This window comes from Lottia gigantea (genome assembly GCF_000327385.1).
Source record: "Lottia gigantea unplaced genomic scaffold LOTGIsca_6, whole genome shotgun sequence".
NCBI lineage: Eukaryota > Metazoa > Mollusca > Gastropoda > Lottiidae > Lottia > Lottia gigantea.
The window spans coordinates 3,884,343-3,905,885 of NW_008710049.1; the positions used below are offsets into that span (position 1 = coordinate 3,884,343).

A 21,543-nucleotide genomic window follows, 5' to 3' on the forward strand; every position below is an offset into this window, starting at 1 on the left:
TAAGGTTTGACACTGAAAAAGCTTAATTTAGATGGAACAAAAACAAAACTCTGTGTCCCACAGGCAACACATGTTAAAGATCAAGTGACAGTTGGAAATCAAAAAATTTCCTTATTGTAAACTGCATGGTTCCTTCATTAGCCAAATCAAAGTGTTCAGATCCTAATTTAAAATCATCTTTTCTGACTATTCCAGTCCACTCAGCTTTAAATGGGTATTAAAAATCTTGGAAAAATATCTGGCAAACTGCTCAACAAAAAATTGCATGTGAACCAAAATTATTATCAAGAAATAATGCATTCTTGTCATTCTTTAAAAATGTGCATTAATTGTACAGTGATAAGAAAATATCAAAATGGAGTCTAATATGTATTTTTTTTAACAAATTTACAGCTGAGAAATCTTCATTTTAATATCTAAATGGCTGAAAAGTAAAAACTGAAATCCTCTCTTTTTTTCGTGAGAAAATCTATCATATAGCTTCTTACAGACAAAGACCTCATTCTTTATGTCAGATTATCTAATGTCTTACTGTTTTTATCCAGACCATTTTTATATGATAAAAGAAGAAAATGAAACCACATAAATTTTTCATGTTATAAAAAGTCTGTTTTTAGATGGAATTCTTTATGAAAGATTTAATCTGATGTTAAAGTAGTCTTACATCACATAAAATATCACTCAATTTCCTTTTAAAAAATAACAACTTTCTTCTGGCATATTCAATTTGAAAAAATATACAATTTACGACTTTGAAACACCTCCATGTCAACTTTCTACTTCTAAATTTCTGTAGTGTAAATGTCATTTTATCAAGTTTATAGATAATTCAGAGGTAAACTCAGTGTATCTGCTGTAGGTCTGAAGATTAATGCTGTAGATTATACACATATCATATTAGCATACAGTGTTCATATACCCCAAATGAAATGTACACAAGGCTTAGACCCTATTAACATGTCGGCCATATTGAATCCTGATCAAGGCTCATAAGGCAAGGTTACAGCTTGTCACTGCTGTAACATCATCACGTTGATCATTGATGTCTTTAAAGCTTGAACACCTGCATGAAAAAGTAAGACTTTTGATTGTTGTCTGCTACTCAATTAGGCACCATATTCCTGAAATTTCTGTTGTAATCGTACGTGATTTCAAGATGTTGGCTCTGAACTCTTCCATGAAAAATCCTTCCTCTTCCTCGTTCTACCTTGCAGCAGATATTTCAAAATCAATTCTCCTCCTTTTACTACCTCTTAAAACATATCTTTCTCATTATGTGACTTACCTTACAGCACATAAAACTTTGCACCAGACAATTTGCAATTTTATGCCATTTTGTCCACTCAAATAAAAGGTTTTAAATGTTAATTCGTGTTTCTGTCTATTGCCTCACTCGTAAACTCTGCAAAACCTACTTGGTAATAACTGTTAATAAACAGCTAATAAAACCTGATGGAATTTAACGAGTATTGAATCACCATTGTTCCCAGCAACATCTTGTCAGTTATAGTTGAGTTTATGATATAGTTTATATTCCTATGCCAGTGAAAATAAAGATGCTATGACAGGTTAACAGTATGGCTTGAAGTGACAGACATTTTACACACTACTAAATATTTCCCTGAACTGGTAATGGATTAAAACGTAGCTTTTTATTTTCTGTCGTAAATATCAAAGTGATCTGGTTAATCTAGACAGTTGATTGTTTTTATTAGAATTGTCTGAAGATCTTGAGAGAATATCTTGAAGAACTAGTATTTGCCAGCTTCAGAAAACAAGAAAATTTAACAAAGATCTCTGCTACTCAAATGAATCAATTTTTATAAGTTGTAAAAGTAATTCTTGGTTTTGTCTATCAAGGTAATGGAGGAAGTAATCATTGTGTCAAAATTTTCAAAAAACATTCTTCCATTTTAATTATAATAATAATACTAATTGGTATGGGATTAAATGTTAGCACTGTTATAAATTAGTAATTCGTTTAGTTCATATATTTTCTCTTGCTATGAAAAGGGAACGGAATGGAGAAGTAATATTTCAGAAATATCTTGTATAACAATAAAACAAATCACCTTCAAGCATGACGATGGAATCCAACATCCTGTTTTTGTGGTTACAGCTGATCTTTGGGAAATAGGTTGCATCAAAAATTTCTGTCTGTTCAACTTTTAGTTTGTCAGCATTTGATTTTTGTACACCTATGTTTGAGTTGAGATTTAACAGTGACTTGTTTTTTGAAACTTTTAGTAACAATTTGATTTAAGTAAACCCTAAATTTCCATACACAAAAATGCTATTATTCAAAGTTGGAACTATATGTACAAGTATGATATACTTAGTGAATAAGTCTCACCATGCATGTGCTTTTATCTATAAAGTGTGATGGTGCCAACTTGATAACTATTTCATATACAGTGGTTCATAGTGCCAAGTGATAACTATTACATCAAAGCAGTTATTATCATTGAAGACAAAACAAATAGTTTTTATCTGATATAAATTATATATTTATCTTGTACATGATGTTAACATGTTAACAAAGATAGTTATCTTGGTACCTCCTGGGTCTCAATTATAAATTCTAGTCTGAGACTACGACTTCTTGCATTCTGAGATTCAAAATTTTATCAAGAACCTGGGACATCAGATAAGGTGTACCTCACAAAATTAAAGACCAGACTGAAGTGAATATTTTCTCATTAAATCAAGTTAAGATGTATAATTGGAAAACTCTGTCAGAGTGCTTATTTCTGACACTACCTAATAATAGGTGGAGATATATCTTCAAATTTTAAACCCAGTTTCCCCTTGTTGTTATGTTAAGACAGTTGCGCTACAGGTTATGTATATTAAAGATCCCGCTGCTGTCTTGACAAAGTGGTCCTCGTTGCATACAGCATGACATTGCCCGTCTTCATTAGCTCAATTAGGTCCAGAAAAGTATGACTGAAAACTCTCATTCCATTTCATTTCCAATGAAGTCAAGCCAATGTAAGTTATGGAAATCCTTTCTATGCTCTCAAATACTCTTTACAATCCATCAAGTTCAGATTACAAGACTGCTGTAGGTAAAAAAAGAATCTACTTAGTGCACTTCAACAAATTTCTTACAAACATTTATTTTCAAAAGATTAAAATACATTTTGTGTTTATTTTTGTCTTTTATGTAAAGATTCTTGTTGATATTTTTGGCACTGTAAAGAATTTGTTAAATGAAAAAAAACTTGGTGAGATAAAAAAAATAATTGTGTAGACATTTTTGAATTTGAAACTTAACATGTAACAATTTTTTAGTTACATTTAGAACAAAATTGATTCATGTTTGAATAACTTCTTAAATTTCTATTATTTTAACAAACCTACTGATAGCTGCCAATTTTGTGTCATTCAGTTTTCCACCAACATCCTATAAGTTCAAAAGACACTTGTCTTTTCATTCTAAGATGTTGCTTTCAGCATTTCAATATACTGATTTTGTACCAAATTTTGTTTTTAAAATCTTATTCCATTTGAACTATTCTAGAAAGCTTCAAAATATGGAGCCATTCTACACAAAAAATAGAATAGCAATGAGCAATTCCTCTTGTTCTCTGTTAAATATTTAAGCAAAACATATTGAAAATCCTAAGTGTGTAAAGTGTTATGATTGTGTCACATTGTAAGATAAGCCTGTTTGTGGGCCTACGTTACCATGTATAGAAAGCTAAGCCCAAACTCTCCATGTTAGTTTATATGATTAGTGTGGATGTATTATATTGCACTTAAACAATCTTAAGACATGGGCTGAAAGTCTTCTTTTGACTCTTAAAAAAGACAAGTAACAATTAAATAAGGCTAACTCCACAGTGTTTTGCTGTTAATGAGTTAACCATTTTAGTTTACATGTCAACATTTGCTGTAAATGGACATGTTACTGTTCAGGACAAGTAAATCTAATAGACAAGAGCACCACCCTTTATAGTTGACTTCTTTCTGTCGAATTTAATTTGAATTGTGATCTATTTTTTGTGGGAGGATTCACTTTCAGTAAGTGACATAATTGAACAATATGTAATTTGAATAACATGTTTTTTGAAGGTCAGACTTGCCTGAAAGGTCAAATAACCTAAATTTAGAAAATTGACACTTTTAAGACAAATTATGAACTTTTCAATTTGATATTTTGACATTTGAGGGAATGTGTCACACCTAATTGGTAAAATTTGTTTCAAAGAGAGAATTTTTATCAACAGAATAGTTAATAAGATGGTTTCATACACCTATCATTTAACATCTTAAGAATACTATCAGTAAACAATAAAGTTACATATATTTGCAAAACATTATATAGATTACAGCTCCACTAAAAAAATGAAGGTTGTTATTAGCAAAGCTTGCAGAAACAGCTGATGCCTTTCTGTCAGGTTCCTTGCCTTTCTGTCACCATGTTCCTTGCCTTTCTGTCACCATGTTCCTTGCCTTTCTGTCAGGTTCCTTGCCTTTCTGTCAGGTTCCTTGCCTTTCTGTCACCATGTTCCATACCTTTCTGTCACCATGTTCCATGCCTTTCTGTCACCATGTTCCTTGCCTTTCTGTCACCATGTTCCTTAAGCATCGTTCTGTTCTGTCACTGGGTACCTCACATATCATCATCATATAGCAAACTATAAAACCTACCATAATACATTTACATTCATATAACTACATGCTCTTGAATTTCCTGCTAGCAACTTATGAAACCAACCAACAATGTGTCACATAATTTTTTATTTCTGAATTAAAAGTGATTGACATTTTTGTTTTATTAACTAACCAAATATATTTTAAACTAACTGTTTCATGCTTGTCTGTCAGTATTAATAAATTGTATGTTTTATTTTATCTTTTCAGTTTGTGAGCATATCATATCCAGTGAATATAAAAATGCATCAAAGAACGGGTCATTTCAGTCACCAGGCTGGCCTAATCATTACCCCAACAGTGTTCATTGTACATATAAATTTGTGGGGCGAGAGAATGAGAGAATTCGTATCAAATTTTCACAGTTTAGTATTCAAGGGAGATCACCCATGTAAGTATACTGTTAATATTAGTTATTCTTCTCTTCCTGGCTGAAACTAAGTATGGATAATCTAGGAAAGATCAATGCTCAGAAGTTTAACCTAGAAAAAGCTGGTAGACAGGATCCTTCACTATTGTAAAATATGGTTGCTTCTGTTGCTCTTCATTAATTCAACCCATATAATCTAAATTGATAGTAATTTTTCAGCCCCAATTCTATAATAAAACCTTTTTTTATTCATATTTTTTTTTTGAATACAATTTTGCCTGACACTTTACTTATTTGTCGTAAAGACTAGGCTCTGTCGATCGCATCTGACAGGATAAGAGGTTCACTGTAATTGCTTTGTCTTTGAAAAGATAATAAAAGTAGCAGTGGTGAAAAAATCAAACTGCATAATCAATGACAAGTGTTTTAGAGCACCTGCATCATGAAGCCAAATGACTTATCTCTAGTAAGCATAAAAAAATTGATGAAAGATAAAGGGATAATTAACACTAAGCTCAAAAAGTCACCATGACATAAAGCTATTCAGATCCTATTTTAGAAACTAAAAATAATTAACTCTTTAATCTCCACAAAACTTGCAGTTTTTTGAAAGAAAAAAAGCTGAAAGAACATAAAAACTAGAAAGCAGATTCTTTAATCATGGACTGACAGAGAAGAAAGGAAATTAATTATCGTTTTTGAACTTGGTTTGGGAATATTACTCAAGTTTTTTTAGGCCAATTAATGTGTTGGATACCTTATTATGCTGGAATCTTTCTCTCTCTATGTTTTATTTCCAATGAAAAGTCAAGAATTTTTTTCAGAAACTTCTTTTTCCTTTTACAGTACGCCTTATACTCAAAATTTGTACTTTAAAAAGAAAAGATGCATAGAAGCTGCTTTCTGGTTTTAATTTGCTCTATTGCACACTTACAGGTTATTGTCTACTGTCTACTATTAGAAAATACAGGTGGCGTTAATGTCCATTTCATTAAATTTTTCAAACAAAACATAATACGTAATTTTTTTCTTTCCATTTCAGTTGTGACCATGATTATTTAGATATTTTTTCACAATTAACATTTCATTCAGAAGATTTACTAGAGGCCGAATTAACGGGTCGTTTCTGTGGGGAACTTAGTGACAGTTTACCAAAATTAATAGTGTCGCGAAACAATGTGTTAGTGTTGTCATTTTTTTCCGACGCCAGTAAAAATTATAAAGGATTCAATGGAACTTATGAATTCTTTGATGCATGTAAGTATGAAAGTTTTACATTTTGTTTGGTTTTGTGTCATTAGAGGTGCTTTAACTTGCTATAAAGAATGGGGTCATTAACAATTTTATTGGTGAGTGGTCTTTTGCTTTTCTCGAAGAGCCATATTCAAGCCTATTGGTCCTTTTTGAAAGCTGATAACAAGGTCTTACAAGCTATAGAATTTGTCTTTCAATTCACATTGGTTTAAGATGATGATTTTTAAGGGTAGGAAAAACAATATTATGAGAAAATGGACTTCACTGTCAGGCAGGGTAAATGGGTACAGATAGTCTGTAGAATATTCAGATCACAAGATTCTTCTCACGGCTAATTCAGGGCCTCATTCTCGAAAACTTGACTTCAGATGATTTCTATGATACACTCATTTGATTAGTCAATTGATATTAAGTTCTGTTTTTTTATCTAATCAGATTATTCAATTTCTTTAAGTCTGGATTTTATCTGAATTAAATTTTTCGAGAATAAGGCCACAGCTGGTAGACAAGATACTTGAGAATATATATTGTCATAAAATGTTTCCAGTAAGAATCCACTGGAAGAAAGTATTCTCAGAACAGTAACCGATGTTGTTGTAAAATGTGGATTCGTCTATCTTCTTTACTTCAAAAAATGTATTGTCGTTGCAAATGGAGACATTGTATTAAACCCTTACTTTAACAATTAAACTACCTCTAATGACCTTTGACCTCTATAATCTGCATCATAATTATATTGATGTATAATAATCAACTAATAACCTAGTAGACTTGTTTTACCTGTCCATTTTATAATATCAGGGAAATGTTGAATGTTCTTCTCTTCATTCAAAGACAAATCACACAAAATCATTGACAGATATTGATATATTTGTTGTTAATTATAAAAGAGTGGGGTAGATACTTGCTCGCCAACATGGGGGTCTGGAGCATGATCCAACGTAAATATATTCACTCTATGGTTCTCAAAGTCATTGATGCAGGCAGAGGAAGTTTACATTGAGATAGCTTACAGTCCTTTGGATTGAGGAAGTACTTGATCTCCAGTAACAGTTAAAGATAAAAAGATTAGGCTCATGCTGATATCCCAGGAAATTCTCCTTGGTGTTGTCTTCAATGCCCTGACTGATCATTTCTTTGGATGAAGAAGAACATTCAACACAGTTGGCTGTGTACTAATACTAACTGCCCTACCCTCTGGTCTTGGTAACCTATATTATGCTTTGGTGAAAATTATATCCCATTTTACCCCCCAATATTTAAAAACCCATATATTCAGTATATTCAAGATGTAATATATATGATATAAGCAAGTTTTGAATATTTAACTTTGATTCTGATATACAAGATATTGATTTTTTTTTTTAATTTGCCGCAATGCTTGATTTTTTAAACATTTTCTGTGCAATTCTTGCAAATCAAATTTCTAGTTTTGTTTTAATTTTTTAGAAGTTCAAAAGCATTGTTTGTTTGCATCTGCAGTTTTCTGAAAAACTTTTTTTTTTATTCAAATTTCTTTTTGAATTTTCAAATTATGCAAATATCTATTTCCTATCTATTTTTCTATCCAATCATTTTTAAGATGTTGGCGTAAGTGAGTGTAAGTATAGAATTTCCGTCTTGGTACTTTTTCGAGTTATGTCCCCTTTTCTTTCCCATTGGACTTTCTGTTCTTTCTTTTTTTTCTAACTTCGGTCTAGCTTTAATCAATTTGGAACAATTAAAATTAATTAAACTTTTGCTAATTGCTATATAGAATTTGTTTGCTAGTGGTTGTATTTCCAGATTGTGCCCAATCCTTTAGCCTTGCATGTGAATTCTTAAATTTGTAGGAACTCAATGACTGATTTTAGAGTTAATGAGTTTTGAGTTTAAAGAAGAATATTTAGAAAATTTTTTGCATAGGCTCAAACCAACTTGCAGATAAACTCAATGTATTATTTTGATTTGATTATGTATCTCACATGTATTTTATTTATAGGTGTTATTATTTTTAGATTCATTTTGTTATTATAATGTATAGTTTTGTGGCTTTATTAACTTTGAAAAAAAAACAAAACTTTAAGTGTATTTAGTTGCCCTTTTCTGAATGATATATATATTATACCTTTTGTTTTATAATAGTTTGTGCTATATTTGATAAACATAAATTCACCAAAGGATACTAAAACAATGGCAAAGAAAGTCTTATTGTGTAGACAATATACTCACATATTTACATGTGTAATGAGTTTCCTTGAACAAACATCGAATGTAACTGTTGAGAATTTCCAACACTATGGATTACAGATAGATGATAACTATAGATTAGAGCCAGAAAGCTTTTTTTCTTTCTAATTTTGATTAATAAAACAACAAAGAAATGAAAGGCTTGATGTTTTAGGAAAAAAAATTATTTTTAAATGTTGTTAAACCCAAACTATATTGGAAGTAATTTTAGCATGAGAGTTTTACACTTAATTGTATGTTTTGTTAGAATAGAACTTATGTTTGGCAAGTTATAGTTTTATAGAACAGAGCATTGTCAAATTAATGATAATATCTTGCATTGTGAAAAAAGGTAGAATACCTCCTAGTTTAGTTTGTTGAAGCATCACTTATAGCCTGTTTTAATGTAAACAGATCCCTGTTTAAAAGTATAGGTTGAGCATGCTGTAGTTTGATTGAAATTAGTTTTAGTTACAGTTTAGAACTTGTTAAATTTATCCCATTCAGTACCAAACGTGGTTTTGACTAGACATTTATATTTAAGTGTTATATCATTTATTATGTTGTTATTATTTCTCATTCTGAATTTTACTGTTCAGAGTTACAAAATGCTAACCATTAAGACCATGTGAAGACCATTCAAAATGTGAGCAATTCCAGTTTAAGGAGACGTGTTTGATAGAAGAATTTTTATATTGTAGCAAAAGAGTTTAAAAAATAGTATACCCTTACAAGTATTGATAACAAGTCTATGCTTGGAATAACAAAGACATATTTTGGTTTGGTTAATACACAGAACTAGTATAGATATTATTTTCAGGTTGTATTATCAACTAATACGATAATTATTTTATATTTCAGCTGTGTATGATATAGGAACATTAGCGCCACCAATGTCTTGTGGATACACAGTGCGTAGTGAATCTCGGACTAAAGGATACATCATTTCTCCAACGTATCCTGGAATGTATCCAGATAACTTGTTCTGTTATTATAAATTCCATGGAAAACCTGGACAAAGGTTAAAACTAACTTTTGTGGATTTTTCTTTATTCCATGGAGATGAATAGTAAGTAAATTTTGTTGCTAAGTAACTTTGAATGCTAACCAAAGGGGGATGTTTCCATTGCCTTGACTTGGAGTTTCAAAGTCTTGCTTACTGATCAAGATTCTTTACTTGCATTTGTTTAGAAAGGTCCTTCAAATTAACACCTTCAACCCAGTTTCCATCGTCAGTGATGTCTTGTGGAATAGTTGCCATGGGCAATAGATCTGGGTCTTATCTGTTGCTTTCTGTGACAGATCCAATATCAGTCTTCAGATAGCACTCCTTTTCTTAGCCCATCTGCATTACAAAATTCATAAGAAGAAAAATAGGCCTTAAATTGAATCATTGAAAATTGTTTTTCATGCAATTCTGCAGTGAATTTCTATTTTACACCAAAAATCATTAAATAACGAATTATTTTTCAGTTGTCCGTTTGATTATTTAAAGATTTATGATGGTTATACTAGTGATTCTCCAGAAATAGGAACATTTTGTGGCAAATATAATAAAACGACTTTATATTCTACTAGTGAAGCGTTACATTTAGAATTTGTGACCAGTCAAGGTCGGCTAGAGTTCGGGAAAGCGCCACTTGAGGCGGAGGCAGACTTTAGTTTTGATAGAAGAGGTTTTAATATAACTTATGAATTTAGTGATAAATTTGTTAATTTAGGTATGTATGTTGTGTTCTTATTGTAAAAGTGACTCCTGAAATCACTAACCCTGAATTCAGATTCTTCTTACCTTAAAGAGGTGACAACTCCAAGACATCTCATATCCAAGGCGATTACAATCTGACGAGCCTCTGACTGAGATATTCCTCTTGGTTCCACAATAATAATTTTGACTATGTTTGACCTAAACATCTGCATGGAAATGCCATTATAATATATCATGAATTTGTTACCTGTTTATTTTAGATTTTATAGAAAAAGATGCAGAACATATATTAGGTACAGGTAGGTAGATCATTTTTTTTTTTATCAGAACCCGGTTTATCTTCAGATATATGATTTTATTAAACATCTAGTAAAGCAATTTTAAAGAGGTTTTCTAAACTTTAATGTGTATCAGAAACGCAGAGATCATTCTAATTGGCGGCCATCTGTGGTTTTTGGTAATTCAACTAAAATGAAGCGTTTTATGGAAAGGCTTGTTAGTAAATTATTAGAAGTTTTTGCCACAGTGACATTTATGGTTATATGCATTTCTATTTGGTACACTTTAGTTGGTTTCCAAGCTAGGTAAAAGGGACACAAATCTATTATTTGAAAGACTACTACAAATATTTTCTTTTTTCAGAATGTGATCAACGAATATTAAGTCGAAAAGAATCGAATGGTACAATATCATCACCAAATTACCCAGAAGCCTTTCCACAGAATGTCACCTGTCGGTATTATTTAGATGGTCTAATGGACAGACAGAATCTAGAAAAAGCCAGGATTTCTTTCTTTGATTTTAATATTCCTGGCAACATGCCTTAGTAAGTACCATACTGAATATGTTACTCAATTTATTAAATTGTTTCAGAGAATCTTCATAACTAATTGTTCATCAGAAAAGTTTTTCTATGATAAATTGTAGAAAAAATTTCTCTATATATATATAGATTATTTATATATATAAAATGTGGCTCTTAGTATTCATGGGCCTACAGGACTTGTAAAAAGTAATATTATGATTCATGTCATATATTTCTCAAATAACAAGTATTGGAAGGTTCTGAACTTCAGATGTCTGAAAAAGGATACTAAGTGACTCTAAGTATTCTTGGAGTTACAATGAGTGTTTTTGATGCATGGAATGTCTAAAACCAGTCACCAGTCATTGATTAATGTTTTTTTTGTGTGAAATGAGGTCTGTTGTGAAAATACAAGCTTAATCCCTACGGTGTATAACATATTGATTTTAGCTACATGTATGTACAATGTATATATTTTCAGCTGTATGATAGGGTATGTAGGATTAAATGATGATAGAAGATATGGTAAGGGAGAAGTAAAAGAGAAGTTCTGTGGATCATTATTACCACCAGCATTAAGTTCTACTGGTCCACGATTAGTATTAACATTAAATACACATGGTGCTGTACGTGGTGGACGATTCTTTGCCAGATATCAATTTGTAACTGGTAAGCTTTCTGTATATTTATCTACGTTAAGGATATCTCAATAGTGGTATTTCTATAGCCCGTTTACACTGCCATAAAAATTGGCCCGCTTGAAGTGAAGCGTACTCGGTCCCGACTCAGCCAGGTTGGCACTGCGCTGTTTTCACTGGGCCAGAAAGGTGAGTTATCAAGTATACACTTGCTATCCAGTCAGTGGAGCCGAAAAAAAGTGACCATTCAAAATGCCGGCAACCATAAATAAGGCGATGATTTTGAAGTCGTGATTAATTTTTTCATGTTCACAAAGTAAATGATTTTTAAAAATCTTTAATTTTGTTTTTGAGACACAAAGAAATATAAACTTATGTTTTCGTGACTATCGGCGGCACAAGCCATATTAATATATTCTATTACAACATTACATGTCATAGGGTCAATGTCATTATTGCACATGCGCACTTTTCCTGGTTTACTGGGCTCGTCCCAGAGGCTCATTACACTGCACTGATATTTAGCTGTGCAGTACTCGGTCTGGACTAGGACCACCTCTTCTTGCGGGACTTGGCCCATTGTGGTTGTCTTAACGTGGCTAATGAATCATGAGCTAAGGAGACCATGTAAGGGCCATAGAATTGTCAAGAAGCCTCACCCTATTTCAATTCATTTCTGACTTTGCAAGAATGTTAAACATACCAATTATGGTCTAATAAGACAAAGGCATGTAGTAAAATGTATTCTTGTGGTCTTTCAGATTATGCCATATCAGGATTACCGATTGCTGAAGGACAATGTAGCTATTTATATACCAGTAGTAAACAGAAGGCTGGTAGTTTTAACTCCCCCCGTTATCCAGGACACTATCCAGAAGATTTAGAATGTGTTTATATATTCCGACCAGAGGATGATTGGAAAGTTTTAATATCATTTGATGTCTTCAGTTTACCAGCCACAGATTCTACACAGTAAGGACAGTTAATACTCAATTGATAATGCACAGTATCTGAGGCAAAATTTTGAAAAGAAATGTGTTAGTCAACATAGTTCATTGCTATATAGAATAGGATCCAAGGCATTGGTCGAAACAAGATGTATTTTGTCATTTGGCAGGGGCGAGAAACCAGTGTTCCAACAAGAACCAATCAGTCCAAATGATCTGCGGAGGACTACATTAGCCATTGTTTGAACTCCTCATGGGTAAAAAAATGGGAATTTGGATTGGATGAACTACTGAACTTCCATGGGTTATAGGCCATACTATAGGCACTGGTTTACTGGTTTCCATCTTTGCACTCTGTATGATAACGCCATGTAATGATTCTATTTTCGTTCATTTCCAGGTGTCTGAATACAGATTTTGTAGAGATATCAGAAGAAACAGATATTCGTAATAATTTTACAGTGGTTGGGAAATATTGTGCTAATAATTACCCTGGACCTCTACTATCTCACCGAGTTGTTAAAATGAAATTCCATTCTGATTCACAAGAAAACACCATGGGATTTAAAGCCACATTTCAATTTGTGAAAGGTGTAGATATGAACACAAGTAGGTGTTATTTTCATTATCTTTTATTGGGGGCGTTATAGAAATAAGTTTTCTAATTAAATAACAGAGCGTATTATTGTTTTATTTTACACGTTGTTTCAACATTGTCATCATCAGGTAATATGGGGAAAGATAACTTCATGAGTAGTTTACAATAAAACCACAATGTTTATCCATAAATGTTGCGTAAGAATTAGTTTCCTAATGTTTCTCCATCATGATTGATAGTGATTATTGTTTAGAACCAGATGGCAATACAAGCAGTTCACTCATTACTACAATTTATGACAAAGGCAATCTGTTGAAGAGAAAGTCCAGTCCAACTCACATCTGGTAGAATCTGAAAGCATCAGGACTGCCAGCAACTATCAGCATTTGGGACAATAAAGGGAATTGATGACTTCAAAATTGCAGTTGTTGTCAGTTGCTCTTAGCAGTGGGAACCTTTCAGTCGCTAGTAGCAGTCCAATCTTTTCACTTATGTCAACTACAACCGACAGATCTTATGATGCAGCTGGTTTTTAAGACTCTATAATATGCTTGAATGTTTTTTCCCTGCAGAATGTGGAAGAATAATCCAGAGTCCTGGAACAGGAGGAGTTATAGAAAGTCCAAACTATCCTCGGAAATATAAAGCTAATACATATTGTGAATGGGAGATCAGAGCTAGTAAAAAACATAATAGAATAATGATACAACCTGCTTATTTCAATATAGAGAAATCAGGTAGGTCTTCTATGTTAGTACCTTCAACCATCAACAATCAATTATAAAACTGTCAATATTAACCAGGAGATGTGAACCCTTAGTTTGAACCATTAAAGTGATAAAGAATACATGTACTCTACTGCTCTACATAGAAATATCTTGACTGTGCTGCATCTTCTATATCTGTGTTATATTTCAGCTGATGGTTGTTCAAATACTGCTGTTAGAATATATCTAGAAGAAAATTCTCTCCAACCTCATATAGAAATGTGTGGTAGTGCTGATTCTAACTTTGTAAATATTTCTCATAAAGATGTCATTAAAATTAGGTCAGTATAGCTCATCTCTTCTAAAATATAGATATTGGGTCAAATTAAACAATGTATGAAATATATAGATCACTCAGATGAATTGCAAAATTTTCTACTCATCAACAATAGTACTGGATAACTGCAAATAAGGATGTAAATAATCAAGAACAAAGTTTGAGGCCAAGGCTTAATTTGTAGATATGATCATGGAAAATTAAGTCATTATGAATGAATATAAGTGGATTTTTGTGCCTTACATTTATTTTTTATTTGTGATTGTGTAAGAAGTGGAATAGGGTATATTATTCTATAAGATTTGATTAATATTTTATATCATCTATAAAATCTAGCTAAGATATTTATAATTACATGGTATATGTATATTTCAGTTTTATTAGTTCACAGAAAGCCCTAGGTGGTCAGGGTTTTAAACTGTCTTGGACAGAAATTTATTCAGGGGGTAAGTTGATATTACATATTTATATATATTGTGACCAACTCTTCATTAATATCTCTGAACAAATTACAATTTTAATATTATTAACTGTGGATTCTTCTGACAGACGAAATTTTTTTTTTCGAAATGTGATACACATAAGCCAATCTTTCATTCCACCTTATGCACTACATGACTATAAAGTTCCAGATTCGCATTGAAATGACTGAGACTATTCAACTTAAGATAATATTTTGCCTTGTAGTTATTTTATTGAAAATGTAGAATTTGATATATAATAGTAGTTGTTAACAATATCTTGTGGTTTTCTATATTTCAGAATCTAGTAGTTGTTTTGGTTTTAAATGTAAATCTAATAAACATTGTATATCATCAACGTTATCGTGTAATGATTTACCAAACTGTGGTGGGGGAGATAACTCTGATGAAGTAACAGAATGTAAGTAGTATTCTATTAGTTCATATTTATATCATGTATTAAATGATTCACTTTCAAATTATGAAATTTTCCACAGCCTTATTTTGGTATGAAAAAAGCTTTGAAATAGTCTTGAAAGTCTTATATTTACTTGCAGTAATAGAAATAACACCTAACTTCAACATGTTCAAAATTTTGACGAAAGTTGCCTGTGTAAAAAACCTTTAGATATTGGTTACAATATAGTATAAAATGACCAAAGTTATGAAGTTTTTATGTAGAGAATTTCATTAGAACCAACTAAAACGTTATCCTGGTTCACTAGACAATAAGTGAAATTTGTAGATAATATTTTTGAAAGTGAATTGTTTACTCAATATTTTACAGAATTTTTAAATTTCTATTGTTGACAATCTTTGTATGTTTATATTAATGTTTGTATCTTTCTTTAAATAAAAAATTGATTTAATATTTATTCGTCAGCACAATTTATATTTATAAAACACTTTAGATATTTTATGTTTTTATGTTTTACATTTCTACAGGTGGTGCCCCCTATATTAAAGTTACGCTTTCTGTATATTTTGTGTTTCTGCACATTTTCATGTTTTTATTTGCCTAAATGTAAAGGTAAGGGGGAATGAGGCATGGAATTCGCCTGCATGTACATTGTCTGTTACCTGCTGCATGTGTTGTTTTGCCTTCCCTCCTTAAAAACTTAGTATATCTTGCAACAGTAATCAAAGATGTTGGGCTTATAATTCGGCTTGCCCTGCCTTGCTAGTGATAATTCAATCAGTCACAATTGTAGTGGAACTAAAATATCAGCTCAAGTATGTGGACACAACTAAAAAGTTCACAGTTGATAGATTGAAGAATGGCTGAAGTGAGAGATATTTGATGTATAAAATAAAGTGTCAAATTATATTTTTAGCCTGAGCATGCCCTGTCTCTCAAAAGATTGAAGCATGTAATGAACAGTGACAATGATGAAATAGTCTGTAAAAAATTCACCATCCTGTTTGTTAGCTTTTACTAATTGATAGTCACATTTGGTTTCATTTATGAAAATTTTATGTTAAAACTAACATTGTAGTTATTATGACATTAGAATGGAAGAAATTGATCAAAATTATTATCTCCCCTATACATTGTATTTGTATGAATCAGAAAATCGACAATAAAATGAGTTTATTTTGTTTTATAAATGAGTGGAAGCCAGATTGGCTCACTATTAAGAGAACAGTTTGGTTTATGTTTTAAACAGTCTCGTAATGTGAACAATTATCATTGCTTGACTATACTTTTTGACATCCAAAAATATTTACTTTATTTCTTTATTGATTAAAATGTCTTTACAATAATAAATATATCTTTCAGGTCCTGTTGCAGCTGGAATCCAAATTTTACACATCGCTATAGGAACCTCAATATCTTCATTTTTCTGTATAATATTATTAATTTGTGGTTTTTATCATAGACGTAAATTCCGTAATGAACCACCGCCAGATGATCACGATCATGTGGAAGTTCGGTATGTGTCAGCGCCCTCTGGTTGTAATACTACTGATAGACTATTAATGGAAGAAAATAAAACTGGGAGTCCGCGATGTCAAAAAGTCTCTATGGTTTAATGTTTATGTGTTTAGTTCCTTTAACCCTTTAGACTTCAAGCTTGTTATCAGAGATTTATAATTGTGTCCCCTGATGTTCAAGTATTTTGTTTTAGAATTACAAAACTTTGAATGATTTTTCCTTATCAAATGCAAAATCGTGCATTTAGATTCACACTTGAATGCATTCATATTTTTTGAATCTCTGATAACAACTTGTTCTAAAAGTGTTGAAGTGTTTAAATTGGCAGCATGAGTTTTAACAAATGTATACAAGATTCATGTGTTCTCAAGTTTCCATTGTGTTCATGGCATCACCAGTGACATTTATTTCAATGATCTTTCATAGAAAAAACTCATAGAGGATCTTTTCAATATGACAAGCAACAAAATGTGGACACTTTTATTTAGACCATTTTATCATTTTATGTGTTACGAAGTCACCTTTACTTTTAGACTATTGAAGTGAAAAATTTATTTGCCAAATGTACATGATTGTATTCATTTTTGATGAATTTGTGTTTTCATCATGGAAGTGACTATTCATGCTTATATTATCAGTGTTTTTGAATGTGTTGAATCAGTCATTTGATTAAAATACAGATATTTTTGTTTCATGGTGTTTCCGTGGATGATGCGAAAATAACATGAAATGAAATATCTGAAATGTTGAACATTTGTTTTAAATATAAAACGTAAACTTAGATAAAGATAAGTTTAAGATTATTAATATACATTAATTATTATGTTATTTACAGTGCTTAACATCTATTGCTTATAATGAAAATCATGGATGATAATTTATTATTGTTTAAGAAGATAATCATAATAATATATGAAAGTTAGAGATCTGAAATGATAAAGATCAGTGCATGTTTTTAGTATGTTATTTATATGTCTAATTGTTATTGTTATAAGATTTTTATAAATTATACCATGTATAAAATAATGATGAATTCACTATCATGTCCTGCATTTCTTAAAATATTATGTAGAAATTGTATCGAAAGTGTGAAATTCATATGTTAAAATTTTTTGAGAAAGGGGCCCTTGTTTTATTCATGTATTAGCCTCAGAGACTTTACACTGGGAACAAAAAGTGCTTATAGATAACTCTTAGGATAAAATGATAGGAGAAAATATTTTAACTTAAGTTGTTTCATCTATATAACAAACCCATTTCTTAACAAATTTCTGTTTTATTAGTGGTTTACCATTAGTATTATATACCCAATATATAAGTCCTGAATTTTTCATACTTTTAGAAGTTTTAATTTAGCTGGAAACATGCTCAGCCCTCTATGAAAATATAAGTTAGTCTATGAAAGGCCTAGAAATAGAATGCACCTCATGGTTTGAGTCTTAAATAGAAAAAATGGTAGAAGCACTGTGACACAATATCTCAAATGTCTTCATGCTGATCTCTCCTGTTTATCTGTATCTACAGACCTGATTATCAGCTGATGGAAAAGTGAATTACCCCCCCTTAAAAAATTCTGACAACCCACCAATATCATAACTGCAACTAAACACCATTGCCCCTCAGGTTACTTGCCCCTCCAAACAATCAAGTCTGGCTTCTAGCCTGCTGTTAATGCTAATGATTATTTTGCACCCTTTGAAGAGCTCTTATCCAAATTGTGTTTTTCTATGGCTGAAAAACATGACTTCAATCTTGTCTAGTTGGACGTAAATTTACTTTGAATGGTAAGCTTGGTTTTTACATGATTTTTTCTATTTAGCAATATCCATTTGTTGTTTTTAATGTGATATTTGGAAATATCTTGGTATTCATTCATGATTTTCATGTTATATTCTCCCAAAGATAACTGCCATTTTTTTTATAAGTTGCTTCATATTTATTTTGTAGGGAATGAATGATATAGAGAATGAACTTTTTTAATTGTAAATGTGTAAAAATGATGGTTGAAAAAATTATTAAAATTATATGTGTTTTTTTCATTTGAAATTTCTTTACAAACAGGAATAGTAATTCTACTCACAGGTCTAGTAATTCTAATCACAGGACTAGTAATCACATTCCCATGATGAGTAATCACAATCACAGGACTAGTAATCACATTCCCATGATCAGTAATCACAATCACAGGACTAGTAATCACGATCAAGACTAGTAATTATATTCGCAGGACCAATAATCAGTTGGTGAGTAATAAAAAACACGACTAGTTAACGTAATTTCAGAACTAGTAATCACAATTACCTGACAAGCAATTCTAATCCCAAAACAATAAAATTACATTACTAGTAATCATAATCACAGGGCTAATAATCCCAATCCCATAACTAGTAATCACGATCACAGGACTAGTAATTATAACCACAGGGCCAGTTATCAAAATCACACGACTTCCCATGATGAGTAATCATGATCACAGGACTTGTAATCCTAATCACATAACTAATTATCACAATTGCCTGACAAGTAATTCTAATCCCAGGACAAATTATCAAATTACATTACTAGTAATCATAATCACAGATGTAGACTAAACAAAAAAAAACACAGATAACTATAAAAAGCAAAGATTTATTACAAGTAATACAATATCTTGATAGTGCATTACATTAGCTTTAACGTGCCCTTTTTTCAATACTCCATATTAGTTCTTTGACAATTTAGAATATATATATTTATATGAAGATATGTAACAAAGTAATGATAAAAATATATCCTATAATATTAATATATTAATAACAGAATATACATGATATATCAGATCGTGCCAGCACGGTCCTTTCACACTCTATATAGTTTATTACAAGATGGGGACAATTGAAAAGCATTTCGTACCATAGTCAACAAAATAATGTCAATTATTCTTTCTGAAAAAACATGGATTCAATCAGTGTGTTTTTCTCTTTATATTGCAATATTGTTACAAATTTTAAAAGATTTGACTAATATTTCTATCTAATAACCTTCAAATTAAAATAATTCTAAACAACAAGTCCTATTTTCATCATTTTGATTTTTTAGTTTGTACAATTTTCAAAACTTAACTTAAGATTAAAATACTAATTCCTTAATTCAACAAAAAGTCTGAGTAAAGTAGTAAATATTGTTTTGATGATAAGAAATGCCTTTCAAAGCCCATAAATAATTTAGGAAGAGATTTTGTTCTTCCATATGCAGTAAATAAATAAACAAACAAAAAACTAAACTGCATTAAAGTTTGGTTTAGTTATCAGAATGCAACATGATATATAAAATGATTGAACATGTAGTTTTAAATTCTATTTTTCTGTTCCTGGTCCTGGAAATGAAACAGTGATTCAATATGTAGATATACCTTGTAACTCACAAGTCAAAGCCATAACAGATTATTACTCTGTGCTTTTCAGTTTCATACATCTGTGATGTTTTCAAACATGTACAAAAAATAGAAACAATATGGTCAGATTAAGATATTTCAGCACATAAAAATATAGTTTATGTTGTTTTCAAGTAATAGCAAGGGTAACCGAAACAAGCCACAACTGTATTGTGTGCAATACAACTTCCAGTACTTCATGAGGAAGTTTGGTTCAATTCACTGCTCATACTTTCATATCGGCATAAATATATTTGCAAGACCTTAAATGGAATTAATTAATCAAAAAATAAACCAAGTAACAAACTTTAATGCAGTTCTAAGGAAAAAGAAATTACTTTAGGCTTGTTCAAATCATTATTGTCTGCAGTCTCGAATTTAAACTACAATAATTCATTAGCAAAGGCCAAGTTTAGATTTGTCATCATCAAGCAAGTATTTATGAAGCAGTGTTATCCAAGAGAACTAGACTACTCTTAAAGTCAAAAGAGAGATAAAGAGCTCTATATTTTAATCCAGACATGTTTATTTCGATATGTACATATTACCAAGTAATAGAATAGAAGTCATCAAATCCTCTAATAATTCAATGTCAGTTAATTGAAATTTATATCCAAAAATGACCTGAGCAAGCCTTATTAACATAAACAAAATAAGCAAGTCTATGAAAAAATCATATACAAAAAGTCATACAACATAACATTGTTTCTTGAAACAAAAATATAATGATACACATAGTTAAACAGGGTTTCTTACAATCTTCTTTTTTGGCCTTATTTTCTAGAACATCTACTCTTGCCTATAGCTCTCCACTGAAGAAAGCAGACTAATATATACGCCATACACTCCAGTTGTGTGTCTAGAATTGGACAAAATGTGCAAAGTAATCAGTCCCATTTTATTAAATCAGTCAAAATTTACTAAATCAGTTAAATTTACTAAATCAGTTACATTTACTAAATCAGTCAAAATTCAAGATTAGGGCCATATGGCATAAATAGATATAGTCAAGCTGGTTTGTTTGACAAATAATACATGTGAAATGATATTATTCTGAAATGGAGGACCATTATTTTCTCTGAATGTATTCTGATTTAATTCTTTCACCAACGCTGTGATGAAATTTGATAATCAGCAATTATCTCAAGAATTTTACAAAACTGCGATATATTAGGGTTGAATATTTTCCGAGAATATAGGGAAACTTGTGTACCTTTCTATTTAACAGCCAAAGAAATAAACCCCTAAAAAACAGAAAAAACTCAACAAAACCTTGATAAAGGAAACAAAATAAATAGTACCAGTACTTGGCTACAGAACAATGATTTGATTTCAATATTTACATGTACATACAAGAATAATAAATATGTGGTCATAGTTGTTGTGAACACCCAACATTTTGTATCCATAGTGATACATGTGCATAACAATATCTTCAAGGTGAAGGTGACTGGTTGCTAAGGCTGAAGGTCAAAGGTCAACATTGGTGTATCAACATGCACA

At 31.1% G+C, this 21,543-nt stretch overlaps 1 protein-coding gene across 1 annotated transcript; it reads left to right on the top strand.

Moving 5' to 3' along the window:
- Positions 1-2,942: 2,942 nt before the first annotated feature.
- On the top strand, positions 2,943-18,840 carry LOTGIDRAFT_229373 (hypothetical protein; the record flags this gene model as incomplete). The annotated part of the gene is made up of 16 exons (XM_009063975.1): positions 2,943-2,991; positions 4,870-5,050; positions 6,072-6,286; positions 9,353-9,560; positions 9,965-10,212; positions 10,460-10,498; positions 10,842-11,025; positions 11,486-11,673; positions 12,404-12,614; positions 12,990-13,198; positions 13,760-13,924; positions 14,106-14,235; positions 14,607-14,677; positions 14,994-15,113; positions 16,473-16,626; positions 18,690-18,840. 16 exons carry the CDS (start codon positions 2,943-2,945, stop codon positions 18,838-18,840), a joined length of 2,523 nt encoding a protein of 840 aa, XP_009062223.1.
- Positions 18,841-21,543: the final 2,703 nt, after the last annotated feature.